Genomic DNA, 26,773 nt, shown 5'->3' with positions numbered 1-26,773 from the left:
CTTTAGAGGTTCAAAAAGCCTTAGAAGCTAATGATAGCCAAGAATCTTCCTTGGAGGTTGAAGCCGAAAATCCTTCCTTGGCACTTTATCAAAACCAAGAAGAACTCTCAAATGCTCAAAATGAGAAGATGATGCTCATGTTGGAGACCATTCTTGAGAATGGGGAGAAGCACAACTTTACACTCGAGGACTTGAAACAAGGTTTGACTCACAATAATGAACATATCCATACTTTGGAAGATCAAATGAAAATATTGGTTGAGGCTCACTATGCCCACCAACTTGAGAGTGTGAAGAAGTCAAGAAGAGTCCGACTACGAGGAAGAAAGTGAGCTCTACTTTGAGGAATCAAGAATTGAGCATCTGCCAACCGACTCCATGATGTTAGAGATGCCAAGAAAAATATAAAACTAGAGTCAACCAGTGTAAATGAAAATATGGTTGAGATTAACTCTAGTTCGCGGGAAAAAGAGGATGTAAAATCCGGGAAGAATTGAAATTTGGAAGTTTGATGTCACATTCCAAGTATTTTTCAACATTGAAATTGTGTGGTGATATGCGAATTAAACTACATGAGTCAATGAGGGATTGCGAGGAGGAAAGACAAAGGCCTTACATTTTACAATTTGACGGAACAAGAAGGCAAAATGACATTCCTCACATGAAAGCCAAGAAGTGCAAAATGAAGAGATTAAGGTTTGGCTTGATCATCTACTTACCACCCCTCACCGCTCGTGGTCACAAGCTTGATTTCAAGTTGGGTGCCCAATTCATATCGTCCAAGTGGCAAGAAAAGTGGTAAAGTTGATTCGCGTCGTGCCATGACGTTAAATGCGGCGCTTGGTGGGAGGAAACCCATCGTTCTCAAAATATTTAGTCATTTTTTTGAAATTTTCCTTTTTAGAATAGCTCATTATATTGTTTCTAACCAATCTGCCAAGTTTCATATTTTTTTGGAGTTGATTTGAGTAGGTCGGGGCGACGGAGAGCACGAAATCCAGAAGTTGAAAATTGCAGGAGCACCATCCTTCGCATTTGCGAACTTTTGTTGGCATTTGCGGACATGGTCCATCGCAAAACCCAAGCTTACGTCGCATTTGCGACAACTGCAGGATTCACTGAGCTTTGCAATTGCGAATATAGTGTCGCAAATGCGACATCAGAGGGTTTAAACGGGTTACTGCTCCCATTTTGAACAAAAGTTAAAAAAAAAAAAACTCTGGGCTCTCAAAGCTCTGTCTCACTCACTCTCCTAACTGTAAAACTCCACTATTTCTCACTCCTAATTGCAATAATCAAGGTATGAAAGCTCAATCTTTGTGCTATTGTTGTATGTTTCTTCTTCTTCTTCTTCTTCTTCTTCTTCTTCTTCTTCTTCTTCTTCTTCTTCTTCTTCTTCTTCTCCTCCTCCTCCTCCTCCTCTCAGTTATCTCTCAAAACCTAGGTCTAAAATGGGTCGTTCTTCTGTCTAAAATTGTTTGTAAAATTGTTCAAATCTTCTGTTGATTTCTGGGTGAGGTTGGTTGAGAGTGTGAGTCCTTTTCTTTACGGTAAAAACGGGAAAGTCTGAGTACCCATGACCTTGCGAAATTAGGAGTGGTCTTGTGTGCTTCTTATGTGATCGATGAAAGGCCCGAATGAGATTCTTGGTAAAAGCATTGATATATTTGTTTATTCATGGTCGTCTATGAAGTCTATTGCATGATTTTGTGTTCAAAAGTGATTGGGTCATCTAGAAGTATGCCTGTATTCGAAAAAAACAAATTTGGGCTTAGGAACTGTTCTCTGAGAAAAAAACCTGGCTGGGGACGATGGACTCGCAATTAGGGGTGGGCATACTACCGGCCGAACCAAAAAAACATATCGAACCGTGAATTTTGGTTTTTCGGTTTCGGTTTAATCGGTTATTTAGTCGGTGTGCAGTTTTTAAATTATTAAATTTCGGTTTTCGGTTTTGATATTTCGATTTTCGGTTAAACCGAAAAACTGAAATTTTGTCTCAAATTGTTAAATCCTTACGCTGCCTTGTTTGTTAAAAATTGGTTTTGCTTTTGTAGTTGTTACTTCGCCTATTAATTGGTCTAAGTGACCAAGTTAATTGGCATTATGCGCCGTTTCATTCCAAAAGTAAGAACAAAAAAAATCAAAGCAGTAGAAGACCAATAAGCATAGTATTGACTGGACATGTCTATTTATCAAACGCTGCCTTGTTTGTCAAATTGTTAAATGTACGCCTTGTCAAATGGAAATTTTATTCTGAAATCTTTCAATGGCACATGTCTATCTATATTAACTGGACTGCTAGCCAGAGGCCGACCCTGAAGATCCATAGTCTACATCGGATATAAAAATCTTGAACCGTTAATAACTAAAAAACTAAACCGAAAATAACCGAATCGAACCTTGAAAAAACTGTACCGAACCGTAAATACTTTGGTTTGATTTGGTTATTAATATTACAAAAACAAAAATCGATAAACCGAACCGTACTTTCATAATAAATGAGTGAACCGACCGACGCCCACCCCTACTCGCAATTGCGATAGCCTCTTCGCATTTGCGAAAAGGTGGTCACAATTGTGAAACCTGGCAGCCCTGACCATCTTCGCAATTGCGAAGATTCGTTCGTATTTGCGAAAACTGTCTGATTTTGATGCCTTCACAATTGCGAAGAGTTTGTCGGTATTGCGACTTCTGGGCAGTCCTGATCTGTCGTAATTGCGACATCAGAGAGCAGGCACCTGCAGATTTCAAAATCCTAAAATTTTTTGTAAGGCTGGGTTTCAATTGTCCAATCATTCCTTTGGCATATTTGCCTCATTTTGCAATATTCTTCATAGCCATATCATATTTTCACTCCTATCATTTGTTTACAGGTACCATAAATCCGCAAATGACAACCCCTTGGAAGCTGAGGAGAATTATGACCAACACTGGTTCTTGTCGTTGGAATGCCAGGAACGGTACTATGTTGAGCTGATTTCAAAGAAATTGCTACTGGAAAGGGGTATGGCACTGGATAATGTCCCGAAACGTATTCCCGAGTTCCATCAAAGGCTTGTAGACATGGGATGGAACTGTTTTGCCCCTCAACCTTGCAAAGACAATGAGTAATGGGTGAGGGAATTCTATGCAAATCTCCCAACCATCAAGTTAAGAAAGCCAAAGATGAGGATTCACGGCAAAATAGTGCATTTCGGAGCTGAAGCTATGAACCAAGTTTACCATCTGCATGACCATGATATGGCCGCATTTCGTGCAAAAGATTGTGCCTCAGGCGAGTGGTTGGTCTCAAAATTGTGCCCGGGTGTAGATGTTCCATGGGCAGCTGAGAGAGAGGGATCATATCTAAAGAATTCACTGTCGAAGCAAAAATATGGATGGTCATCATATGCAGTTGCATCTCCCCTGCAAGGAATGTATGGAATGTATCAGTGACAAGAGCTCAAATGATAGCCTCAATTCTTGACGGTATTCAGATAAATGTTGGTAAAATCTTCATAGGTGAACTGCAAGAGTATCTGGCTATTGGGGGTCAATCATTGATGTTCCCATCTCTCATAACTGAATTGTGCCTACTTGCTGGAGTTGAGGAGGCTCCAGAAGACAATTGGGTTAATCCAAAAAAGTCTATTCAACCACTGAAGAAAATAGAAGCGGGCGACACTGGCAAGAGCAAAAAGAGAAAGTTGGGATCTTCTTCTCGGACTGATCAGGGTAGCCAGTCATCATCTTTAGCAAGAGGACCATTTTCTCTGCTTACCGAGGAAATGCGGCTAATTCGCGACCAAGTGGCTGGCCTTCCACAGGGACCCGGGGAAACATTTGAGGGACCCGCTGCATACATTTCAAATAAAGAGTTTCAAAAGTATCTTGATGATCAGAAGAAGCAGGAGATCACCTTGAGACACTAGAGAAGGTATACACTGATTTGGCCAAGGCGCATGGTAAGTTGAGCAGTTCTCATGACAATCTGGCAAAGGCACACACCAAGATGAATAAAAGGGAGAAGAAAAAAGATAAATTCTTTACCCGCATGTGGAAGGGTGTGACGGGATTGTGGAAAGTCCTAAAGCCTCAAGACCCAATGCCATCGACCGAGCCAGAACATGATGATGATGCTCCATTTGATTGGTCCGAGAAAGAAGGAGAGGAGGATGCCTGAGTCAGACAGTAAGGAGAGCACCTGATGCATTATTCAAGGAGCACTTTCCACCAGTTTACTCTATTATGTTTAGTTGCATTGGGGACATTGCAACATCTTTAGTTGGGGGTGGGTTTTGTATAATTGTGGATAACTGTGGATATGGTAGATTGGTACTTTGTTTGTTTTCATGTGATGTTATTGTGTTTTCATGTGATGTGTTATATTAGTATATTTACTAGCTTCAAATTTATTTTAGAGTATATTTTATTTTAGTGGCGATATCCTTGGTTTTCTTTGTACCATGGTCCTTTTTTCCGAGTATGTCAATTTTCTTCTCGAACCGGGTAATTGTTAGTAAATTTTTATCGACTTTTCCCGATGATGGATAGCTAGGCAACTTTCTTAAGGGAATTAGTCTTGTAGTATAGATATAGATTATGTTAATTTAGAAAGAATAAGTGGTTTGAGTGGGGTATGAGCCCATTGGCCAAGTTGTGGCTTGCTTGGTACCAACACGATTTAAACCTTCGGCATATGAATTTTTATCCTTGAAAAAGAAAAATGATTGAAGTAAAAATCATTGGCATGACTTTTAGACTCAATTTTTGGCTCTTTGATTCACTAAATAGCTTCTTATGCTACACGTAACTTCCTTTAGATTCGTTGGTTTGAATTGGATTTTGGATTTGTATTCTACTTGAATTTTCATGTGCCAGTGTGATGAGACTTATTGTGAAGTTCTTTTGCATCATTTGTAGTCTAGAACTTGCTCGGTTGGTCTTTCAATGCTAATATTAATTATGTTTGGTTGGAGGGATGACCTTAGGCATTCTTTGTGATATTTGAAAAAGCCTCTTTAGCCTTTCAAGCCTATCATTGCATAAATATAATCACTAGTTTCCCCCATTTGAGCCTTTAACCTTTTCTTTGGCCACCTCATTAAAAACTTTTATCCTTTTGTGAAATAATTTCCTCTTTTGCACCCGTCCCTCCTTGAATATTGAGAATGAGGCTAAAAGCCTAAGTTTGGGGGTGTTGGTATCAAGTTGAAAATTGGTAAGGTTGTATATTGAGGGTAGAAATATATACCTCAAAGTTGTTCATATGAAGCTACTCAAGCTCCAAAAAGAAGGGTGTTAATATGTATATATATAAATATGGAGTCTTGAGAAAATTAGAGAGGTACTTTAAGGTGGTTCTATCTTGATAATTAGATGCCAATAAGGGCTATATGGTTTAAAAAGAAGCGAAGCGCAAAAAGAAGGACAAATGTGAGTATTGTTCAAGGAGGGTGTAGTCACTTGTATCCTAAATGCTCCAATCTTTCCCTAAACCTACATTACAAGCTTAAAAAGTCATTATGGGACCTCCAACCGAATGTTCTTGAATATGCGGCGAATTAAAATAAGGGCAAGCCTATGGCACTACTTTTGTGCATCTGAATATCTTTGTGAGAGTGAGAGCTTATTTTTTCCACTTGATATCCATCTATGTTTTAAATTGCAAATTATGAGTGTGAGATTCTCTCTTAAGTGTGAGGGCACATGAGATTTGAATTGTGAATTTAATCCCATTTCTAATTGGGAGAAATGAACGAGGGAAGATAATTTTGATAGAGAGGCAAATTTTGAAGCTTCAGTGTCATGACTTGATTGCTACTTTGATTTGCATAGTGTTTGAACACTTGAAATGTAATGAGATTCATGAGAAGTGTTTGGTAATTCATATGCTTTGGATTAATTGTTGGTACCAATTAAAGTCATGTGTTTGTGCTTATAGTAGACCTTTTTTGGCTTGGCATGATATGGATGCACTATTGAGTTAAATACTTGGGAGGAGATTTTGTCGCTTTCATTGCTTGAGGACAAGCAATAGTTTAAGTTTGGGGGTTTGATAAGTTGGTATTTTACCAACTTATCTCGTCTTTAAGCATAGGTTTTTGCTATTTTTAGTGATAAAATCATGTGTTTAATGTCGTTTACTTCTATATTACAGGTTCTATGTGATTTAGAAGTGATCTTGAAGAAACCAAGTGAAACGAGTCAAAAAGAAGCTGAAAAGAAGAAAATCTAGAAAATAGCCTCAGTTGTCGCAAATGCGACACTGACTTGGGAAATGCGAACAAAACAGAGCTCACAATTGTAAGAAATACATCGCAATTGCGAAGTAAGCCTACTCAAGTTATGTTCGCAAATGCGAAGAAGACTTTGCAAATGTGAAGTCAAACCAGGTAGTCAACCTTCACAAATACGAAGTCTTGATCGCAAATGCGATGGTCAACAAGATAGCCAAAGTTCGCAATTGCGAACTTTTGTTCGCAAATGCGAAGATCGCGCTTCAGTTCTGGGCAATTCTGTAATTTCACATTTTTTTGCCCCAAACCATTTAATACCTGAGTTAGCTCAGTTGTAAAGGATCTTTTGGCTTATTTTTAGTTCTAAAAACTAGAGAGAACAAGTTTTGGGAGCTAGGGTTTGCACACACACTTTGGTATGAAGATTTGAAACTTTTGGTTGAGAATTTCTTACACATTTATGTTCATTTCTTCATTTTATTGCTTTGTATTGAATATCTAAGTGTGTAGTATTTTATCCAACACTTGAATCTTGTTTATGGAAATATACTTGTTTAAAGTGTGGATTAAATATCTTGTTGTGCTTATGTATTAAATGATTTTTATCTTTTTATGAAGTGAGTTATTGTTTCTTTAACTATTCTTGTTCTTTAACGTTTTCAAAGGGATTAGCTAACCTTAGGACTCTCCCATTAACTTCGAATTAATTTTCGAATAGATTATTTGGGGTTGGGAAAGATTAATGAACAAAAACTTGAGGCTTTAACCCTCATTTTATAGATTCTACCTAGGGATAGGATTGAACTACTTGTAGCCATATCCAGGTGTGTTTAATCTCCTAATTCTTTTAGGGATAATTCAATTAGGAAGTCTTATTAGTCTTTGGAAGAAACTAACATAGAATTATTACCCGTGGCTAATTAACATAAACTCACTCATAGTTATAAAATCGTGAAATACATTGGATCGTTAGTTGCACATGTGCGGAGTTAGTTGCAGAAGGGGGCCCTGAGGCGCTCCTGCGAGGTTGCAGAAGCAGCTATGTGAACCGCAAAAGCGATTTGACTGGATAGAACCTATATAAGCGAGGGTTCCGAGATTTTCACCATTTCTAACATTTTGAGCTCGGATTCTGGAGATTTTTGAGAGGATTTTCAAGGGGATTCTTGAGATAAGTTCCTTGTGTTTATCTTTCTTTAATAATCATGTTTCCCCACTAATTTTCCACATTGTTGCTATATTTTTGAGGTATAATTTGGGAGTTTGAGACTACGGATTTGGAGAGTCGATTTTGGGGATTTGAGTGGCGATTTGAGGTCGGATTTTTATAAATTTGGTATGGTTAGACTCGTGGTCGAATGAGCTTTCGAATTTCGTGACTTTTATTGGATTTCGAGAAGTAGGCCCAAGGGCCGGGTTTGAACCAATATCAAATTTTTGAGTTTTAACTTAGTAATTTCTTGTAGAATTGATTCCTTTATCCCGTATTGATTGTATGTTATTATTTGCGGTTAGATTCGGGTCACTTGAAGGCCGATTTGTGAGGCAAAGGCGCATTGGAGTAGGTATTTGCTCGGATTGAAGTAAGTAACACTTCTAAACTTGGTTCTGAGGGTTCGAAACCCCAATTTATGTGTTATGTGATTGGTATTGAGGTGATGCACATGCCAAGTGACGGGCGTGCGGGCGTGCACCGTGAGAATTGTGACTTGGTCGATTCCATGGCACTGTATAGTGGTTCTATCTTGTTGATCTCCGTGTTTTCATCATGAGATAAAGTAATTGAGTTGTCAGTCATGCTAGATATCATGTTTAGGCTTTATGCCGGTACTGTTGAGACCTATAGTGGTCGATTTTTGTTGTTGTCTTACTGATTTCATTGATACTTCGTACTCAGTCATATTCATTCATTTCATATCATATCTCAGTCTCTGTTGTTATTTATTGATACATCATATCATTATTTTCGGGCTAGCTTTATGACATTGTGAGTCCATGAGAGAGATTAGAGAGATTGATGATTGAGTGAGGCCGAGGGCCTCATTATGAATGACATTTATGGGATCGGGTTGCACATTGCAGCGGTTATACTGATTTATGATAGCGCTTGGGCTGAAGGAGCCCCTTCAGAGTCTGCACACAGCTCCAGTGAGCGCGGTTGATTATATTGAGAGATGGATCTTCCTTGGACATGAATATTGTCCGAAGCATTATATACCCGGAGAAGGATCTTCTCCACGGGCTGGATTGGCCTTACTCAATACTGGGTGACTGATACTTAGTGATGTATTTATTTCGGGATGGATCTTCCCTAGGTCGTATGGGCCATATATAGTATTGAGCGATTGAGCATTTGAGAGTGTGAGCACATGAGGCTGTTAGCATGGTGCGGCACATACGGCACGCGCATTGGCATATAGAAGTAGAGGAGTTATATTCTCCATATCATTCAGATTTGATCCATTTTCCTGTTTTGAGTTACCTATCAAACTTGAAAGCATGTGTACGTGTCTGCATTGTTATTTCTATATTGAACTGTGCCGGTTGAGTTCGTCACTTTTTTCAGTCCAAAGTTTGAATTTTTTACTTATTGAGTTGGTTGTACGCACGCTAAACTCTGTACCTCGTGTGCAGATCCAAGTGCTTTTGGTCACGGTGGCTGCTGAGTGTGGAGTCAAGATCTCGGAAGACTATTGAGGTAGCTACATGGCGTTCACAGGCTTTGACTCTCCGTTATTATCTTTATGTGTACTTCAGCTCTTATTCCTTAGACGTTATAGTAGATTGTATCCCGGTATAGAGGCTCATGTACTCGGTGACCCTCCGGTTTTGGGAGAGGATTGTATTGAATTACGAACTTATTTTCTATTTTCAAAAAGTTTTTCCTTAAATATTAATTGCTTCCGTATTTTTCAAAGCTTTTAGTTATGTTGAAATAGTTGAGTAATTAGCTTGCCTAGTTCCACACAGGCGCCGTCGCAACGATTGGTTTTGGGTCGCTGACAGTTGAAGCTATTCATCAATACATCCAAGCACCGGTTACAAGGTAAGGCCCTAGAAAACTTTACCCTTTTTATTTCCCAAGAAGGGAATTTGCACGAATTTTTTTTTAAAATGTACTTGCACAAAAAAAATAAAAAAATAGATCTTGTAAAATCCAAAGAATCCCATTATTTAAAGTGACAGTAAAACCAATGTAATGGCAGCATGCAATGTAACTAATGCCATTTTTGAAGGAATCCCCAATCATAGGTAGCAATATCATCCTCTCCCCTACCCTACATTTTAGGACCTATACATATATATTTGTTATATACATAAAAAAAAATACTCTATATACTTCCTCTCTCCTAATTTAAATGGTGTATTTTTTTTCCAATTTTTTTTATATTTAAAAATAATTTAATCTTCAACTTTTATTTTACAACCATATAAATACTTATGCTTTAGATCACAAATTTTAAAGGTATTTCTTTCTTAAACTTCATAAAATGGGACATATGAAGTATTAACTTACTCAAAAAATTCAATTTATATTAAAATATTTTCAAAGAAATTGGATTTTGGAATGGAATTGCAAAAATGAAATGATACCCATCATTCATTTTCATGTGCTCTTCAATCCCCATAACATATTATTACAAGCATTGTGCTATTATTCATCAATGTCTCCTTCTTCCCTTTTCTTCTGAATCTTTAATCTTAATCACCTTTGCTTTCTAGGGTTTAGAGAAAAGGAAAAAAAGAAAGAAACCTAAATAAAGCTCTCACCTTTATATACACATATATAGACATAATTACTGGTGTCTCTCTCTCTCTTTATTTTTCTTTTAAATTTAATTTTTTATGGAAATATAGAAAGATATTTGCATGTATAAGGAATCATTTGCTTTTGGGTGTCTGCCTTTGACATATGGAATTTGCTTTATCAGTTTGGTCTCTCTTTAAAAAAAGAGAGAATATATAAAGAAAATATGATCTGATGTGTCATGGGTTTCTCTCTTTTTCTGCTATTTCATCATTTGCTGTGAAAAAAATCCAATCTTTTTCTGTTAAATATAAATATATTATATTGTTTGAACAAAATAAGGTTGTGGGGTGGTGAAAAGATTGGATTTTTAAGGGTGAAATGTTGGCATTGGAAGGTGAAATGGAGAAAGAATTTGATGCAAAGCTAAAAATTCAGAATAATTCAGCTCCTAATACTACTCAGAGATCTAAGAGTTTTGCATTCAGAGCACCACAGGAGAATTTTACAATTCAAGATTTTGAATTGGGAAAGATCTATGGTGTTGGTTCTTATTCCAAGGTCAGTCTTTTTTTTTCTCTCTTCCTTATCTTTTTATGTCATTTCCTAAAATATTTCAATTTTGGTAGCATTTGTACTGTTGGTTTTTATTTCCTCAAATTTGTGCTTAGCTGTGATAATAATAATAATTCTTTTAGCTCCTTTACCTTCATTTTCATTCTCCTTTGTTGGCGTTTGATACTTGTGTTTCCTATGCTTCTCTTTTGGAAAATTTATAGTTAAAACAATGTTTTTGTGTGTGGGGGGAGGGGGTTGGGGGGGGGAAGGGTTCTATTGAGCTAGTCCTATCATAAAAAGCCTCTGCACAAGAGAAAATGAGAAAAGAATGGTCATTGTCTTTGAGTTTGCAGAAATGTAGTTTCTAGGCCAAAGTGAAGAATATAATTTAGTGTAGTTTATATTTGAAGTTTTTTCTGAATTTTCTGGTAAGAGGATGTTCATTTGAAGAGATTAATACTCATAAAAGAAATGTTTCATGGCATTAATGATGTTAGGAATGTTAAAAACTCATTCTTGTTTCATTTGCTTTTGGTGTAAATAGAAGATTCTCATTTTTGACACTGACTTGGTGTGTTATATATAGAATATATCTGATTTGTCAAAAAGAAGAATAAGAAAAAACTTAGTGTAATTAATTAAAGATCACACTCCTCAAATTGAATTTTACCAAGTTAAGTTTAATTTGAATGGGAATTATGGTGTCATGCTTAATTATCTGTATCAAGTTTAGTTTTACCATTTACTAGTTACTTACTTTCTATGATATATCAGGTTGTTAGAGCAAAAAAGAAAGATACCGGGAATGTTTATGCGTTGAAGATCATGGACAAAAAGTTCATCACTAAGGAGAATAAGACGGCTTATGTGAAACTAGAGCGTATTGTACTTGATCAGCTAGATCATCCTGGTGTTGTCCGACTATTCTTCACCTTTCAAGACACTTTTTCGCTGTGTGAGTAATTTATATATTCTTCATTATGAGTCTTTTTCCTCCATTGTCTGCATTCTGGTGTGGAACTTTGGTTTGTCTAATTTAATTGTATTTGGCTGTATTCTGAAGACATGGCGCTCGAGTCTTGTGAAGGTGGAGAGCTTTTTGATCAAATAACAAGGGTAAGTAAATGAAGAACTTTGATGCATGTACTCTTTTTTGTTGTTATATGAAGTGCCACAAAAGAATGAACATCTTCACAAAAGTTTCCTGTATATTTGTGTTTTTTCCTGTCGAATATTGGTATTTTCGTGAATTTACTGAAAATGTTTCCGTCCTTTCTTCAAAGTAGTTCTCTTCTCCAAAGTTTGTGACTACTTGTCTGATGTATAGTGTGCTTTTAACTTTGGTGGGTGCAGAAAGGCCGTTTGTCTGAAGACGAGGCACGTTTTTATGCAGCTGAAGTTGTAGATGCTCTTGAATATATACATAGTATGGGATTGATTCATCGAGACATTAAGGTATTTTGACAAAGTGGACTGTTGCGTGAATAATATATGACGGGTGGGGGATTCTTACAGTTCGCTTATTGGCAGCCAGAGAACCTGCTTCTTAGTTCAGATGGACATATTAAAATTGCGGATTTTGGCAGCGTAAAGCCAATGCAGGATAGCAGAATAACAGTCCTTCCAAACGCGGCATCAGGTAAATATTGCTTTCTATGAGGACGCTCGTGAGAGTATGTTGTTGTCTTCCTCATTATTGGATTGGTTGTTTTTCTTTTATCCAGATGACAAAGCCTGTACTTTTGTGGGAACAGCTGCTTATGTCCCTCCTGAAGTTTTAAATTCTTCTCCTGCGACTTTTGGGTATGGATTTCAATGCTTCGGAAAAGCCAAGTTTTTCCCTTCTTTGTGTTGCATATGAATCCTATATGTCTAACATCATTATTCGTTTTCTGGACATATCGTACCAGAAATGATCTTTGGGCACTTGGATGCACGTTGTATCAAATGCTTTCGGGAACTTCTCCATTTAAAGATGCCAGTGAATGGCTCATCTTCCAAAGAATCATTGCCAGAGATATCAGATTTCCAAATTATTTTTCAAATGAAGCCAGAGATCTTATTGATCAGTTGCTGGTGAGCTACTATTTCATACTTAACCTTCACTTCCATCCTGTGGTTCCTCTTTTTTCTTCCCCTATTATTTTACCTTTATTCCTTTTATGTCTTAAATTTTTTATGCTTCCCCATTTGACTGAACTTCATCTTTAAGTTTTATTGCTGAAGCTTTCACAACTTATCTTTCTGCTTGAGGTTATCTAGAACTATCACTTCATCACTTTAAACTGATTCTCAGGACTTTCAAGTTTGTTACTTAAACAGTGTAGCGTTTTTACTTTAAATTATATACCTGCTTGAAGTGAGGGATGACCAGCTTTGTTGGTGAAGTTATAATATTTCTGATCAAAAGTTATATCTAGTTTGTTCTTGGTAGTATGGAGCATATATTTGTCTATCGACCTATCTTTCTCTTCTGAATAGAACAGGGAATAATCCCTCCGAAGTGATGTTACTTGAATGTTTTTTGTGGTTTTGAGACGGTACGAAGATGCAATTTTATACCTATTTATAATATGCATTGGATACCTTGCTAATGGAAAGATCTCTTTTTTGTTGGGAGATATGAAAGCTAAGAGTTTTGTGGAGAACAAAGTTTTGTTTTTATTTATAAATCGTTATCAGGCTTCACTTAATTCCTTGCTAATAGGATATAGTTGTTCAACGTTGAAAATATTGAGGGGGCAGAAGCTTAGAATATTGAGTGCAGTTTTGCCAGATATAAAATTTTGGTCACTGCAGCTAGTGCTTTCCAGTTCTGAACAAAAAACCGCTTGTGTAATGTGGGTTAAAGAGGCAAGAGTAACATAAACTGAAAGAATTCTCCTTTTTCTTCCCCCTTACCCTTTGGTGGAAATTTTTTGGGGGAGTGCAGGGAGGGAAAGGAGCTTTTTACATATTTGTATATTTTAATGGTAAGTAGGGAGGAGGAGGTACTGTAATAAGAAGTCAATGCATGATTCAAGGAGATGTAGTTGATATTTCGGGAGCAGAACATTTGTGCTAATGCTAGCGATTGTCACAATGTCTTTTACGGGTTTCTATGAAGATTAAGGTTATAGAAGTTCGAGTTGGGTGGAAAATGTCTGTGGTATGCTAGATACATTTTCGTATTGATCTTCTCTTTTCTGCCTGACTGGCTTAAATGCTCCAACATCTCAGGATATTGATCCTAGCAGAAGACCTGGTGCTGGACCTGATGGTTATGCTTCGCTGAAAAATCATCCTTTTTTTAATGGGATTGATTGGGAGAATTTAAGGTCACAAACTCCTCCAAAGCTTGCTATGGAGCCAAAAGTAAGTCATTCCCTCTTTATGTTTTAGTCATTCAAGCCTCATTTTATTTTGTCCTGAGAGATATTTCTTTTCCGGTTAGACATTTATACAATTATTGAAGTGCTAGTTCGAATCATTTAGGCCCCGTCAACTCATAGCAGTGGCGACGAACAAGATCCTTCATGGAATCCATCGCATATTGGCGATGGTTCAGTTAGACCTAGCGATGGAAATGGCGGTGCTACATCAACTTCTGAAACTGGTAGCATCACCAGGCTTGCATCGATCGACTCTTTTGATTCAAAATGGTAGGATCCTGAACTTCTGCTTACTTACCTACATAATGAAAAACACTCCGGAATATTTTTTATGCAATTTTTATTTTAACGGTGATGTCTGGGCTAGTTTGTGCGCACCTCATCTAGTTCCGCGGGATACCTACTCTCTCACCAGCAACATATATCAGGTAACTCTTTATCGCTGTCCACCTAGGCTTGGACGAATGGGAGTAAATCACCTAGTGTTTTGCCTCCGTTGGGATTTAAACCTGAGACCTGAGAAGCAATTATCTCGTTATCCTTTTTAATAGAGCTTCATAAGTACGTAAGGGCTATATTCTCTCTCTCTCTTCCCTGTTCATAACTAATTCGTGTTAATTTGTTTCTTGTGATGACATCAACAGGAAGCAGTTTTTGGAACCTGGTGAATCTGTTCTCATGATTTCCATGGTGAAAAAGATACAGAAACTTACAAACAAGAAAGTTCAGCTAATCCTAACAAATAAACCAAAGTTGATTTATGTAGATCCCTCAAAATTGGTGGTCAAAGGGAACATTATATGGTCCGACAATCCTAATGATCTTAGTATTCAAGTCACTAGCCCTTCACAGTTCAAGATTTGTACAGTTAAGTCCCTTTGCTTTTCATTGTATATTGGTAGTGAAGCTGTTATTAGCTTTTGCCAACTCATCTCGAGTTTAACTATTTCGTTCAACTTGTGATCATACAGCCAAAGAAAGTTATGTCATTTGAGGATTCTAAACAACGAGCACAGCAGTGGAAAAAGGCGATTGAAGCTCTCCAGAACCGGTGATTCTGGTCTTTTTGTTTCGACTACACATTCTTTGCAAATGTAAGGGAATTGTAGAGCGTACGGGGAATCCAGAAACAGTTGGATCCTCCCAAAGAATTCTTATCAAACACTAAATTTTACAGCTTTACTTCTTGTAGAAATTTTCACCACACTTTCCTCGGATGAAGCTCACACATTTGTATTTTACAGACTTGCAAGGACAGAAGTTCTAATTGAAAGAACTTGGAGAGCTGATTTGTCAGCTCTTTCGCTCTCTATTATTTTGATTAAGTGCCATTTATTTTCATTGTTCATTACCTGACAAGGTAGTACAAACTACCCTCCGCAGACCTCACTTGTGGGAATATACTGAATATATTGTTAGTTGTTATTTTCATTTTTCAAGCAGACTATGTTTGTGGAACTTGAGAATTATAAATATATACCACAGCAGAAGAAAGTCATGATTATGCTTAAGACATTTTGATTTCTGATGATTATAGTTTTAAATGAATGTGATTGTAGGGCCAAGTTTTGTAGTTACTGATGAGGATCTGGTATATGTTGGTTGGCCTTATAAATTAAATCAAGTTACACTCCTGTCACACACCATCTTTTTTTCTTTTTCAAAAGAAATCATAATATTACTTCAGTAAGGTCAAGATTTGTCCAAAAGAGGAGCATACTTATATAACAGTCATTTACTATAAATAATCATTCGCAAATCCCAACGCTCTCCTTGTATAGCGTGTACATCTTCATCAGCAAATATGAGATATGCATTATATCCAAGCAAGGCTTTAAACTCAATTTCCATGTATAAAGCACAAAGAGTTGTAGCCTTCAAAATTTACAACTTTTTTGCCATTGCAAGTCTAGCATTCATGCTTCCACCTAAGGGCGGAGCTAGAATACATGTTATTGATTCAGCCGAAACTAGTAGCTTTAATTTAAACTCCATATTTGTCTTAAAAAAAAATATTGAATATGTACAAATTATTAATTTAGAATTCAAAAATTTAAATGATTATAATTGGGAAACCATAAACTAGTTAACAAAACACATCCCTTCCGTTTAGTATCCATATTCTGATTTTCGTGCCTCCCTGTCTTCAACCTTCAGCGAAAAGGCTTAAAAAAAGCTGAACTTTTCTTTCATTTTGAACTACAACTCTTTTACGCCATTAAAACTGGAAGAGCTACAATTTGCCGTACTACACTGTAATTGCGCTTCATGAAACAAGGTAAACGTCAAGTCCATAATCTTTCTCGACTTTCTTGTTCCAGCAGTGTTTTAATTGGCTAATGTAGTTGACGAGTGGGATTAGTTAGTTTCTGTTCTCTTCATTTCTTCATCTTGAAAGAGACTATTGTATAACCATTCAATAATTAAGATCTGCTTAGTCAGTCCTTGTCCAAAAAAAAATGCTAAGTCAGTGTTGAGATGCCCCTTACCTGTTTGCTAAAATTCCTGAAAGAGATTGCATTTATGTTATGTGTAAATTTCAAGTCCCATTATTCAGGGAGTTAAATTTAGCATCTTTTAGTTCATTTATGTAGTAGACTGCTGGGTGTATGAATTAGCGCAAAAGTGCCTCCATCTTATCAGGAAAACTCTCAATTGATAAAAATACCCATATAGTTGAAGTACTGCAGAAAGTAACGCGAAATTCACTGAGTTGTTCCATGATAAGTCATCACCCACCTGTGGTGATTAAAAGCTCTACTTTTGACCAGGAGATTTAGGGGGGAAGTCACGTGTTTTGGTTTAGGAGAATAACCTGCTATAATCTCTTCTTCCTCTAACTTTGCTCTAGATTATTCTATGAAGTTCAGAATGAAAGAAAGTTTAGTTTTTGAAGCCTTAGTTTCGATGAAGTTGGAACATAATCGGGCGGGAGGGATAGAATTGAGAGATTTAAGGGATGTATTTTAGGTTTGGACCATAGTTCAGAGATGTTTTTAGCCAAAAACTCCTATAAAATTATTAAACTTGTAACTTCATTTTATTTTTCTCTAAATTCCCAAATGAGGAAGATCATTAATATTTATTGATCGTCTTTCGTTCAAGGTCATTAATTTTCATGGCGGCGACCAAATTGCTAACAGTCTCCATAGTATTCGTGGCGCTTTCTACATTAGCAGCAGCCACAGGTGTTGGATTTTGGAGAAGAAAGACAAGAGCTGATGAGGAGAAAATCCGAGAGTTGGAAATATCTTTGAAGGCTGCATTGCAAAAATGCAGTGCTGAGAGGCAAGGCCGCATTAGAGCTCAACAGGCATTGAGGAAAGCCAACTCAAATAATTCTAATAATTCATATCCTTTGGCACCTATTGCAATCACTCAGTCATGCTTCTCCACGAGGTAACATTTTCTTGTTTTAATTTTTTTCCTAAAAAGTCAAAACTGCATTAACATTGTGTTTTATTGTAGGGTTTCTTATTATTGATGGTACTGTAAATAATATTGTGTGGCATTAATATTTTTCATTAGGAATGGGACTCCAAGGCAACCTTTGATTGTACCTCTTGCTAGAGCATGTTTAGTATTTGATCCAACTCGAGTTCCACCTGCATCTCTTGAGGGTCTTGAAGGCTATTCTCACTGCTGGATAATGTATGTCTTTCATCTAAATACGGATCTTGACAAGTTATGGAAGCATCCATCTCAATCTAAGTTCAAGGCAAAGGTAAGAGTACCAAGGCTGAAAGGAGAAAGGATGGGTGTCTTTGCGACAAGATCTCCCCATCGTCCATGCCCTATAGGCCTCACTGTTGCAAAGGTTGATGTTGTGGATGGCAATAAAGTTTTCATTTCTGGTGTTGATTTAGTTGATGGAACTCCAGTTCTTGATATTAAGCCATATCTTCCATATTGTGATAGTATCCCTGGAGCAATGGTCCCCGGTTGGGTAAAGGTGGATAATATGTTAGCTGTAGCATCTGTTAACTTCTCTCACGACTTCTCTGCCTCTCTTGACCATTGTTGGTCAAGAATAACAGAGAAGAAGAAGAAGATATCCCTTTATACTTCTCCTACTGAATTTCAAAACTTGATTCAACAAGTGCTGTCATGGGACATTCGATCAGTATCTCAGAGAATTCGGCCTCATAAGACTGAAAATAGCAGCATGATCTCTCAGAATTCAGACTGCCAGGATAATGTAACGCTTGAAGATGATGACAGTCAAGAGACACTTCATTTTCCTGATGATATTGTTTACCACCTTATTTTGGAAGGCCTTGACATCTCCTACAAAATTGACTATGACGGCAATGTTCATGTTGAAAAGATTGACCTTGCATTCCAATCTGAAGAAACTTGAAGAGACTTAAGCAATTTCATGACAAGAGAGAGCATGTTGGTTTGTCTTACCGCATTATCAGCTAGTTAAAATCTTCATGTTGTACTTTTATCCGCTGCAACATGAATCATGTAGGTACGGCTGATCCAAACCAACCTTTTTTGGAGTTTTACCATCCTGGCTTCTGCATATTCGTTTCCCCGTGCAGCTATTAGATATTTGATCAGGGTAGTATTTACTGCACTCTAGCATCAAAGAATCATACATATCAACTAACTGCAAAGATGAGTGAAGAATCTGTAATGTGCCTAAGGTAGAAGAGTTGAAGTACAATTGTTACCTTATCTTCCATTTATCGAAGTGATATCTTATAGAGTTACAGAATCTACAGTTTGATCCTTTTGTCCTAGAGCTGGCAATTAGATCCTCAATTCGGCAGTGCTGAAGTGTAAAATTGCTTATATTCACCTAGATTATGTTTCTAGCCGAGTTTAACAGATGATTAAATTTTATTTGGTATGATTCTGCTCTGTGCAAATTGCTTTATATTTTGGTTGTATATAATTATTCTTGTAAGAAGGGAAAGAGAAGAAATGGTTTTTGAATTTAAAAAAAGATTGCATTCAACCCTTGTCTCAAAATGAAATGACATATGATCTTGGACGTAAACAGCTAAAACCAACAGCATAGGTTATACGAAATACAATATTTTCTTACAAGAATAATTATATGAGTTTTTATTTCAACATATTGGATGTCAAGTTTATATTACGTTTCTGTAGTTTAACTCGTTTGCTCTATCTGTGTGCATTTATTTTGTGATCATACAGCCAAAGTATTCTTATCAACACTACTCAATTTTACAGCTTTACTTCAAGTAGAAATTTTCAACACAGTTATTTTCCTTGGATGAAGCTCTCAACTCTTGCGCAATCATATTTGTACGTTACATTCTTGTAAAGGCAAAAGTGCCATTTATTAACAGTTCAAGCAGACAATGTTTGTGGAACTTAAGAATCATAAATATATACCAAACCAGAAGAAAGTTATGATTGTGCTTAAACATTTCAATTTCTGATGATTGTAGTTCTTAATCAATGTGATTGAATTAGTTGATTATCTCATGCTTTCGAGTTTCTGAGGATCTGGCAAATGTTGGTTAATTCGTTTGCCTTAAAAATTAATTCAAATTACAACTCAGTCACTCACCATCTAACAATTTAATATAACAAAACATAGTATAAAATTAATTAAACTTCCAACTTATTTCATCTCTAAATGTCAAACGAGGTCATTAATTTATGCTCGTCTTTCGTTCTAGCTTACATTCAACACTTGTCACAGAATAATAAGATATATGATCTTGGACGTAAACCACTAAAACCCAACAACGCAACAACATAGCTTAAAAAAGAAATACAATATTTTCCTTCGAGTATCTGCATAATCACGCGAACATGTCTTGTGTCTTTTTCTGACTTTGCAGGCAAGAATTCTGGAGCTTAAGTATTTCCCTCAACAGCCTCAGCCAAAAATTGAATCTCTAAATGAGCCTCTGCTAAAACAAAAATTTGCTTTTTCAGCTACTAGTTATTTCCTTTTCCTTTGACTTGCACATATCTTCTGCCAACTTTATAAACTTTTTAGTCAAGTCATCAATCTGAAAGAACACACACAAACCGAAGTAAAAGAGCCTGTAAAGAATAGAATATAAATTATACAGCACATAGCAATTTCTTCAGCAAACAAGTTAAATAACGTACTTCCTTCTCCAATTTTTTAGCATCATCTTCCGAGAAAGCTGAAGCTGCCTTGTCTTTGTCTTTCTTTTTGGGCAAAGATTTCTTTATAGTGTCCAAAGCCTGATATACAAAGTAATTAAAATAAGGGATTAACATCTTGTAGTATCAACCAGGCGAGATTACTTTTGTTACATAAGTTCTTGGGTTTAATATCCATGCAAAAACTACATGCATATAACTGTTTCCATCAGCTCAACATCTTTTCTCCCTTTGTTCATTACTTCCATTTTGTTGGGGTTGTGGAGATTGAGTTCACTAATAAATCTAGCCGCGATATCACTGGCCATGCTGTTGTCTTGCAATGAGAGAATAGAATATAAACATTGGACCTCACAAAGGACAGAAGACAAATAGGTGATTGACCAGCTTTATCTTCAGTACAGCCCACATCATGTGAGGAGAGTATTGTGGACATCACCATGGGAAAAGAATCCGTTTACCATACATGTAACATATGGCATAAACACACACACAGACACAACAATTGCACAAAGACACTCCCCCAACTCTAAACAAGAAAAATAAATAGTCAGCTATGTGGAGAGCTCCATTAATTTGCTAATACAGAACAGCATCCCTGAAAATTACAGAAACCTCTTTTAAGTGGCCAAACTGAATTGAAGGTTAATGAATTGAGTGATTATTCTTTTAGCATTCCCCTAGTTTGAACTTCCCAGTTTTTCCTCTTAGATACTTCATTTTTCCTCCCCACTTCTCTAATGAAAATAGTAGAAACGTCGCAAGGCCGATAGCCCTTCTCTCTTATTCCTCTAAAGAACCTTTCCGTATACACAGCTGCAACCAAATACTACCAGAATTTGGGTACATATAAATATAACCCCTCTAAGCACTTATAGTTATTATTCATTTAATTTCCGAGCTCTCCGCATCCAATCACTTCAGCATAGCCAGAACAGAAAGTCAATCTTCTATACAACTGCAGCACTCATGTGTTTGTTACCCAGCAATAACCAAAGTTCAACACACCTCCAACTTCATTTGGATATTCCAGATACACAACCTTCATGCATAAACTTTTATTTGACTCCCATTCCATCTATTTCCTATAGCTCGTAGTTGTATATACATTTTGATAAGAGAGCACCAATTGTTGGCTCCTTGCAACTTAATCTTTTTTTTTGGGGGTGATGAGTAAGAAAATCCAATCGTTGGATCTAGTTCTCTCTATCCAAAAAAAACTCCAAGTGTTGGTTCCTAATCACTTGTAAATTTTGATTCTTTTGGATCAGTAAGAGCAATCCAATTGTTGGCTCCTTATTACTTACAATGAATTTAGTGGATCTTTAGAGACAACTATTACTACAACTACACCTCAATCAAAAACAAGTTGGAGTCGACTATATGAATCACCAATATCCATTCGTCCAATTTGGACCGTTTATGCTCGTGGAAGAAAAAGGACTTCAAAAATTAAAAAGTGTGCAACACGTCCCTTTATTTGAAGATTATTATACTACTTAAATAAATGCTTATGAGAGTTTAGCGCCATCATGTATCAAGGACTTCAGTAATAGCCAAATGCAATTGTCTAGTGTTTACTGTGTCTGTACTACACCATTCGAACAAACTAACTTACAATTAAGGTTACACAGAATTTGGTGCAGATTATGAGTAACTAGGGCCTGATTCTCTTCACAGCTTTTAATGAACTTGAGTTGGCTTGAACCATCCACTTGTGGAGATTCACTGGGTTTTTTGTTGTTGTTGTTGTTTGAGTTGGCTTGAACCATATTCTGGTCAATCTCAATCACTAAGAAGCCCATTCCTATTGACTTCATATAATATACATGCAACTACTTTCCTATTCTCTCATCATATGTTGGTTTTCCACAGCACTATTTCCCCTAAAACCCTTAAAACATATTTACCAGGTTCTCTCTCCTTTGCCCTCCTTAGGTATCTTCAGTTATTTTATCCTTCGGATAACACGGGTGTGATCCCATCCATTGCCCAATCATCTTCTCCTTTCTTACAGTGCTGCTCTTACATTTTGTGCTTATATATTTCAATAGGATGAAATGGGTATTTTACTTCCTTTCTCAAGGCTACCTTTTTTTTAATGGCCCTGGTTATGGATGTAAAAAAAAGGAAGGAGAACTTTAAGTAAAAAGTGAAGTGGAAAAGGAAAACTAACCAAAAAATAAGAAGAGGAAAAGGAGAAAGTACAAAGGTGTTTGGTCAATGGTGTACCTTCTGCCGGGCCCGTCTTACACTTTGCTTAACATCTTCAGATGATTTTGCAACCACCTTGCATACAGCCTGGTAAAGAGGATGATATTATCAGCTCGAGAAACATATAAAAAAGAACTGAAAATTGACAAGGATCACCTGCACATGCTCCTTAGTCAACCTGCTTGTTGCACGGATTGCCAAGAAAAGAAGAAAGGCTGAGTCAAAAAGCATTGGAAATCTAACAAGACATAAAGTTTCCATTGCAAATCAAATAAAGAAATTAACTTAAATAGCCATCCACTCAAAAAATAAAAAAAATAGCCAGCAAATGTATATATTGTGTATAATTAGTGTATAAATTATCTATATTGGCTAACAAATGTAAATATCCTCGACCGAGTGGCCAAATATATAAGTTCCCCAATCAAATATCTCAAAATGTTGCTGATGCAAATAGCAAAGAAGCATAAAACTTAATTGCCTGAAGTAGTGTTTGTGATAAGGAATTGCCTGAAGTAGTTATATTCCCTAGCAAGAAAATGTTTGTCTTGAAAAAGTGTAACAATGATGTTTTGTCTACATTATCATAATGTAATTCAAGGATTCTACATGTAAATACCGGCAACATGAAAGTTATAGTAAGGGGAAGATCCGTCCACTTTGTAAATTGTGAGGTTTCAAATCTTTCTTCCCAAAAAAAAAAAAAGACTATCAAGTCCAGCTTAAATCAACATTTTGCTTCTCTTTTTAACATTTTAGCCTAACTAATAGGTGGACCAACAGAGACTAAATTACTCTTTCAGATGGATACTTACGGAGGAATTGGCACAATTAACCTCTGGTTGTCCACTTTAGGATTTAACCCCAATGGAGATGAAACAATGGCTTTGTCCAATTCTTTGACGGTCTGCAAAAGATAGTCGATCATGGTTCATGTTTATCTAAAATATGGTTCAGTTCGCAACCTCAATGCAATATAAATGTACATCAGAATGGCTCCATAAATCAAGCTTTGATTATGTATCGAGCAAATATAGAAACCTAGACAGATTATGGATATGAGTTTGCATATAATATTACATTTGGATCATAAGGAGTCACCGACAAGGTTTTTGGGTCAAGCACTGAAATGACAGCCATCCTGCAAAGAGGTGTCTTAACACCTCCTGATTCAACAATGATATGATCGAGAATCCCTGTGATTCCAATAAACGAAACAAGTGAGTCCAAGTCCCAGGACAAACAAGTTGTGTTGTTTTACAACAGAAATTGAGTTCATGTACCAGCCGATGCTCTGCCAGTTCGCAACTTGGCCAATTCTCGCGACAATGCATCAATTGCTGCCTCCATCTGTGAAACTGCAGCAGCTTTGATGCTAGGACCTATATTTACAGCAGCCGCTGGATTTCCATAATCATCGTCATCTACCTCCTCCCCTAAAAATTTGCCGTGGAGGACAACAGATTGCAAGAGTCAGAAACTTCAAAGATAAAACTATCACGTCAAAACAAGAAACTTAAAGACACCATGTTTTTTGCATTTGTATTGAACAAACTCTAGAAACCTTTTATCTCGAATGATCAACTAATGCTCTTCAATAAGCAAAAGTTCCTTTCTTGTTGATGAAATTAATTAATTGATGTGATCAAGTAACAACTCTAAAGGAGAGAACACTCATATTCCCACTGTCCCAATTTATTTGGTAAACTTTACTACTTAGTATGTCTAAAAAAGAATGACACATTTCTATATTTAAAAATAATTTAACTTTAAATTCTTATTTTACCCTTAATGAGATTGATTTAGTAGTCACACAAACGCCTATGACACTTTTTAGCCCAACAAGTTTCAAAACTCTTTCCTTTCTATGACTCTTTTTAGCCCAACAAGTTTCAAAACTCTCCTTCTTCTTTTTTACTCTTTTCAGCCCAACAAGTTTCCAAACTCTTTCCTTTCTTCTTAAACTCAACACCCAGTCAAAACAAGAATGGGAGTTAAACCTAAGCCCAGCCATTTGATTCAACTACAATGTATTCTAACATATTTTTCATTATATGAACTCTTGAACCTTTCAGCACGGAACATCAAGCAAACAGGCAACTACAGAAGTCTACTTTAGTGTGCAATTAGCTTACTGAGTTAGAAATGTAAACACATTTAACAACAAAGAGAATACGCACTAAATAGGTGTGATGATACTTATCCACCTAATATGTAGAGTTCAATGATGAATTCCAAAACATGAAGAAGAAATATATATATAATTGAGGATCAATAAGAAAGGAATATAGAATCATTACTAGCTTGCCTCCTTCCTTTAGCAAAACCCCTGCGACTTTCAAGTAGAAAATTGGTTTGCGGAGAAGAGGGGAAACTTCCAATAGTTGCAGAGCTGCGGACTGGACTAGAAATGGAGCCACCTAAAGAGGAAAACCGATGGGCGGTGAAATTAGTTGCGCGTAATGCACCAGAGAAGCTGCGGTAAGATGTTAATGCTCGTCTGATAGCGATCGCCATTGATTGTACTCTCAGAATTCACCAAGTTTCATTTACTGTTCTTTTCCCTTTTGGCGATTTCTGGTTTATAGGGTTTTACAAAACCTTCGTTCTAAAGCGTTTTTCGGTTTTAATAACGAATCGACCCAACCGGAGTTTTCGTTTTGTCAATCGGGTTTGGTTCAATTTCAAAAAACCAAAGAACTATTACTACCTCGTCTTAATTTATGTGTCATAGTTTTACTCGACACATAATTAAAGGAAATTCTTCTTTTTTTTTTTTGAAATAACTGATTTTAAGAGCCCGTTTGGACATAAATTTTTTTTTTCCTTTTTTCTAAAATTTTTTTATTTTTTTTCGAAATCAGCGTTTGCTTATAAAATTTTCAATTTTCACGTAGATGTTTTGAAAAACTCCAAGCTGTTTTTCAAAATTTTCGCTCAAATAACTCATGAAACTTCAAAAACAACTCAAACTGAAATTCATGTCCAAACACAACTCTAAATTTCAAATACAATTTTCACTTGAAAATTTTTTTCACCACTTTTTGGAATTTTACAATTTTTATGTCCAAACGCCTACTAAATGTGTCATAATATTTGCGTAACTTTTAAAGTTTCTTACAAAATAAGATGTTGTGATCAAATACTGATAAGGAAATTATTATCGAATAAACTAAAACAGATGGAGTAATTCTTATTTCAAAAAGCTGAAATACTAAGCTTAACTACTTAAAACTTGATTTTCAATTAATTTTTAGTTAGTCGGCTAAAAAAAAAAGAAAATGCAGAATAATTATTATAGATTTCCCCTGCGCAGGTAAACGGAGGGGGCCGGCATGCATAGGCTTTGTGTACAAGTAAAATTAAGTTATTTCGATGAGATTTGGTGGTTCTGAATGTAAATCAAACATCAAATAGGCCAATTAAGCCAAAAATTCTCTTTATCGCCTTCTTTACTCTCATCGTTACTAAATTGTGCCACAATTGGTTCCAAGTTGGTAAGCATTACAATTGGTATTTACAATTTGGGGTGTTTGTCGATCAGTACGATACAATATTCAGATATTTCGGTTCGGTATTTTTAATATTCAGTTTTTTAAAATGCTATATCAATACCGTACCTAATTAAATTCGGGATGATTCGATTTTTCTCCTTTCGATTTCGGTTTATTCGGTTCGATAATTTCGGTTTATTCGGTTTGAATACTAACTAGTGTACAGAGTCATAGACTGTAATATTCTTAATTAAAGTACTCAAAAGTATAAAAATAAAACATGTGTTGACATAAGTTTTGTCTAAATCCAACAAATATCAACTCGGAGAGAGAAAACTGTACATAAAGAAATAAATTTAATCATTAGAAATGTCTTGTTACTTGCTTAGAGTTAATTGATGAACTTAGAGAATAAAGGATAGTAAAATTTTAGAATTTTTATATTTATGATAATTAATAAGATGTGTATTGTGTAATATAATATATATTTCGGTAAGGTATCAGTATTTCTGTATTTTATTTTAAAATACCAAATATTATAACTAATACCATTTTTTTTAAACTTAAACCAAATACCATACCGAATACCAAAATATTGAATAATAAATATCAAAAGAATTTATTTTGATACGGTAATTCTGTATTTGCCAAATTATGCACCGCCCTACTTATAATTGATCGAAGAAGAATAGATTATCAGACTCGTCATTTGTGTTGCTCATCAATGAGGAATTAACCCCACCATAAGTGAAAGGCTAGATGGATGGATTTAAATAAATAAATAAATCACTATTTTCTCGATTTCAACACAAAAACACAAAATTTGAAAGTTAGAATACCATGGATATTTGATAGTAGATTTAATTTATTTATTTTTGATTGGTAAAAACGGAAAATAGTCCTGATTTTCTAAAACATAGCATAGTAGATTGCCTAATTATTTTTTGGTTATTCGTTTATTAATTATTATCAAGATCACGCAATTTTTTATAAAGTGGAAGATTCTAAAGAAATCACATATTGTCTATGTGTTATTAGAGATCACTT

At 36.0% G+C, this 26,773-nt stretch overlaps 3 protein-coding genes across 3 annotated transcripts; 2 read left to right on the top strand and 1 right to left on the bottom strand.

Moving 5' to 3' along the window:
• The first annotated feature begins 9,870 nt into the window (after positions 1 to 9,870).
• Positions 9,871 to 15,210, top strand: LOC104235083 (3-phosphoinositide-dependent protein kinase 2). Its single transcript, XM_009788760.2, has 11 exons — positions 9,871 to 10,530; positions 11,302 to 11,482; positions 11,591 to 11,643; positions 11,881 to 11,982; positions 12,058 to 12,166; positions 12,252 to 12,330; positions 12,438 to 12,603; positions 13,747 to 13,881; positions 14,002 to 14,168; positions 14,543 to 14,765; positions 14,870 to 15,210. The coding sequence occupies exons 1-11, from the start codon at positions 10,351 to 10,353 to the stop codon at positions 14,951 to 14,953; spliced, it is 1,479 nt and encodes a 492-aa protein (XP_009787062.1). The 5' UTR covers positions 9,871 to 10,350; the 3' UTR covers positions 14,954 to 15,210.
• An 808-nt stretch (positions 15,211 to 16,018) lies between these two features.
• LOC104235084 (uncharacterized) lies at positions 16,019 to 18,767 on the top strand. Its single transcript, XM_009788761.2, has 3 exons — positions 16,019 to 16,176; positions 17,004 to 17,297; positions 17,427 to 18,767. Exons 2-3 carry the CDS (start codon positions 17,017 to 17,019, stop codon positions 18,256 to 18,258), a joined length of 1,113 nt encoding a protein of 370 aa, XP_009787063.1. The 5' UTR covers positions 16,019 to 16,176; positions 17,004 to 17,016; the 3' UTR covers positions 18,259 to 18,767.
• Positions 18,768 to 19,478: 711 nt separating this feature from the next.
• On the bottom strand, positions 19,479 to 24,889 carry LOC104235085 (uncharacterized). The gene is made up of 8 exons (XM_009788763.2): positions 24,533 to 24,889; positions 23,516 to 23,668; positions 23,313 to 23,428; positions 23,048 to 23,139; positions 22,389 to 22,410; positions 22,251 to 22,319; positions 20,001 to 20,099; positions 19,479 to 19,897 (listed from the first exon to the last, which is right to left on the bottom strand). Exons 1-8 carry the CDS (start codon positions 24,747 to 24,749, stop codon positions 19,817 to 19,819), a joined length of 849 nt encoding a protein of 282 aa, XP_009787065.1. The 5' UTR covers positions 24,750 to 24,889; the 3' UTR covers positions 19,479 to 19,816.
• Between the last annotated feature and the right edge of the window lie 1,884 nt (positions 24,890 to 26,773).

The sequence above is a fragment of the Nicotiana sylvestris genome, chromosome 5 (assembly GCF_000393655.2).
Source record: "Nicotiana sylvestris chromosome 5, ASM39365v2, whole genome shotgun sequence".
NCBI classification, from domain to species: Eukaryota; Viridiplantae; Streptophyta; class Magnoliopsida; order Solanales; family Solanaceae; genus Nicotiana; species Nicotiana sylvestris.
This window is presented reverse-complemented; position numbering and strand designations above follow the sequence as displayed.

Excerpts from the sequence above, each read along its gene's own strand:
- LOC104235083 (XM_009788760.2), top strand. The coding sequence starts at position 10,351 with ATGTTGGCATTGGAAGGTGAAATGGAGAAAGAATTTGATGCAAAGCTA. Across the intron at positions 12,167-12,251 it reads CCTTCCAAACGCGGCATCAG|ATGACAAAGCCTGTACTTTT; the intron begins GTAAATATTGCT and ends TCTTTTATCCAG. Across the intron at positions 12,604-13,746 it reads ATCTTATTGATCAGTTGCTG|GATATTGATCCTAGCAGAAG; the intron begins GTGAGCTACTAT and ends CCAACATCTCAG.
- LOC104235084 (XM_009788761.2), top strand. The coding sequence starts at position 17,017 with ATGGCGGCGACCAAATTGCTAACAGTCTCCATAGTATTCGTGGCGCTT. Across the intron at positions 17,298-17,426 it reads CAGTCATGCTTCTCCACGAG|GAATGGGACTCCAAGGCAAC; the intron begins GTAACATTTTCT and ends ATTTTTCATTAG.
- LOC104235085 (XM_009788763.2), bottom strand. The coding sequence starts at position 24,749 with ATGGCGATCGCTATCAGACGAGCATTAACATCTTACCGCAGCTTCTCT. Across the intron at positions 22,320-22,388 it reads TGACTAAGGAGCATGTGCAG|GCTGTATGCAAGGTGGTTGC; the intron begins GTGATCCTTGTC and ends CCTCTTTACCAG. Across the intron at positions 20,100-22,250 it reads TAAGACGGGCCCGGCAGAAG|GCTTTGGACACTATAAAGAA; the intron begins GTACACCATTGA and ends TTTGTATATCAG.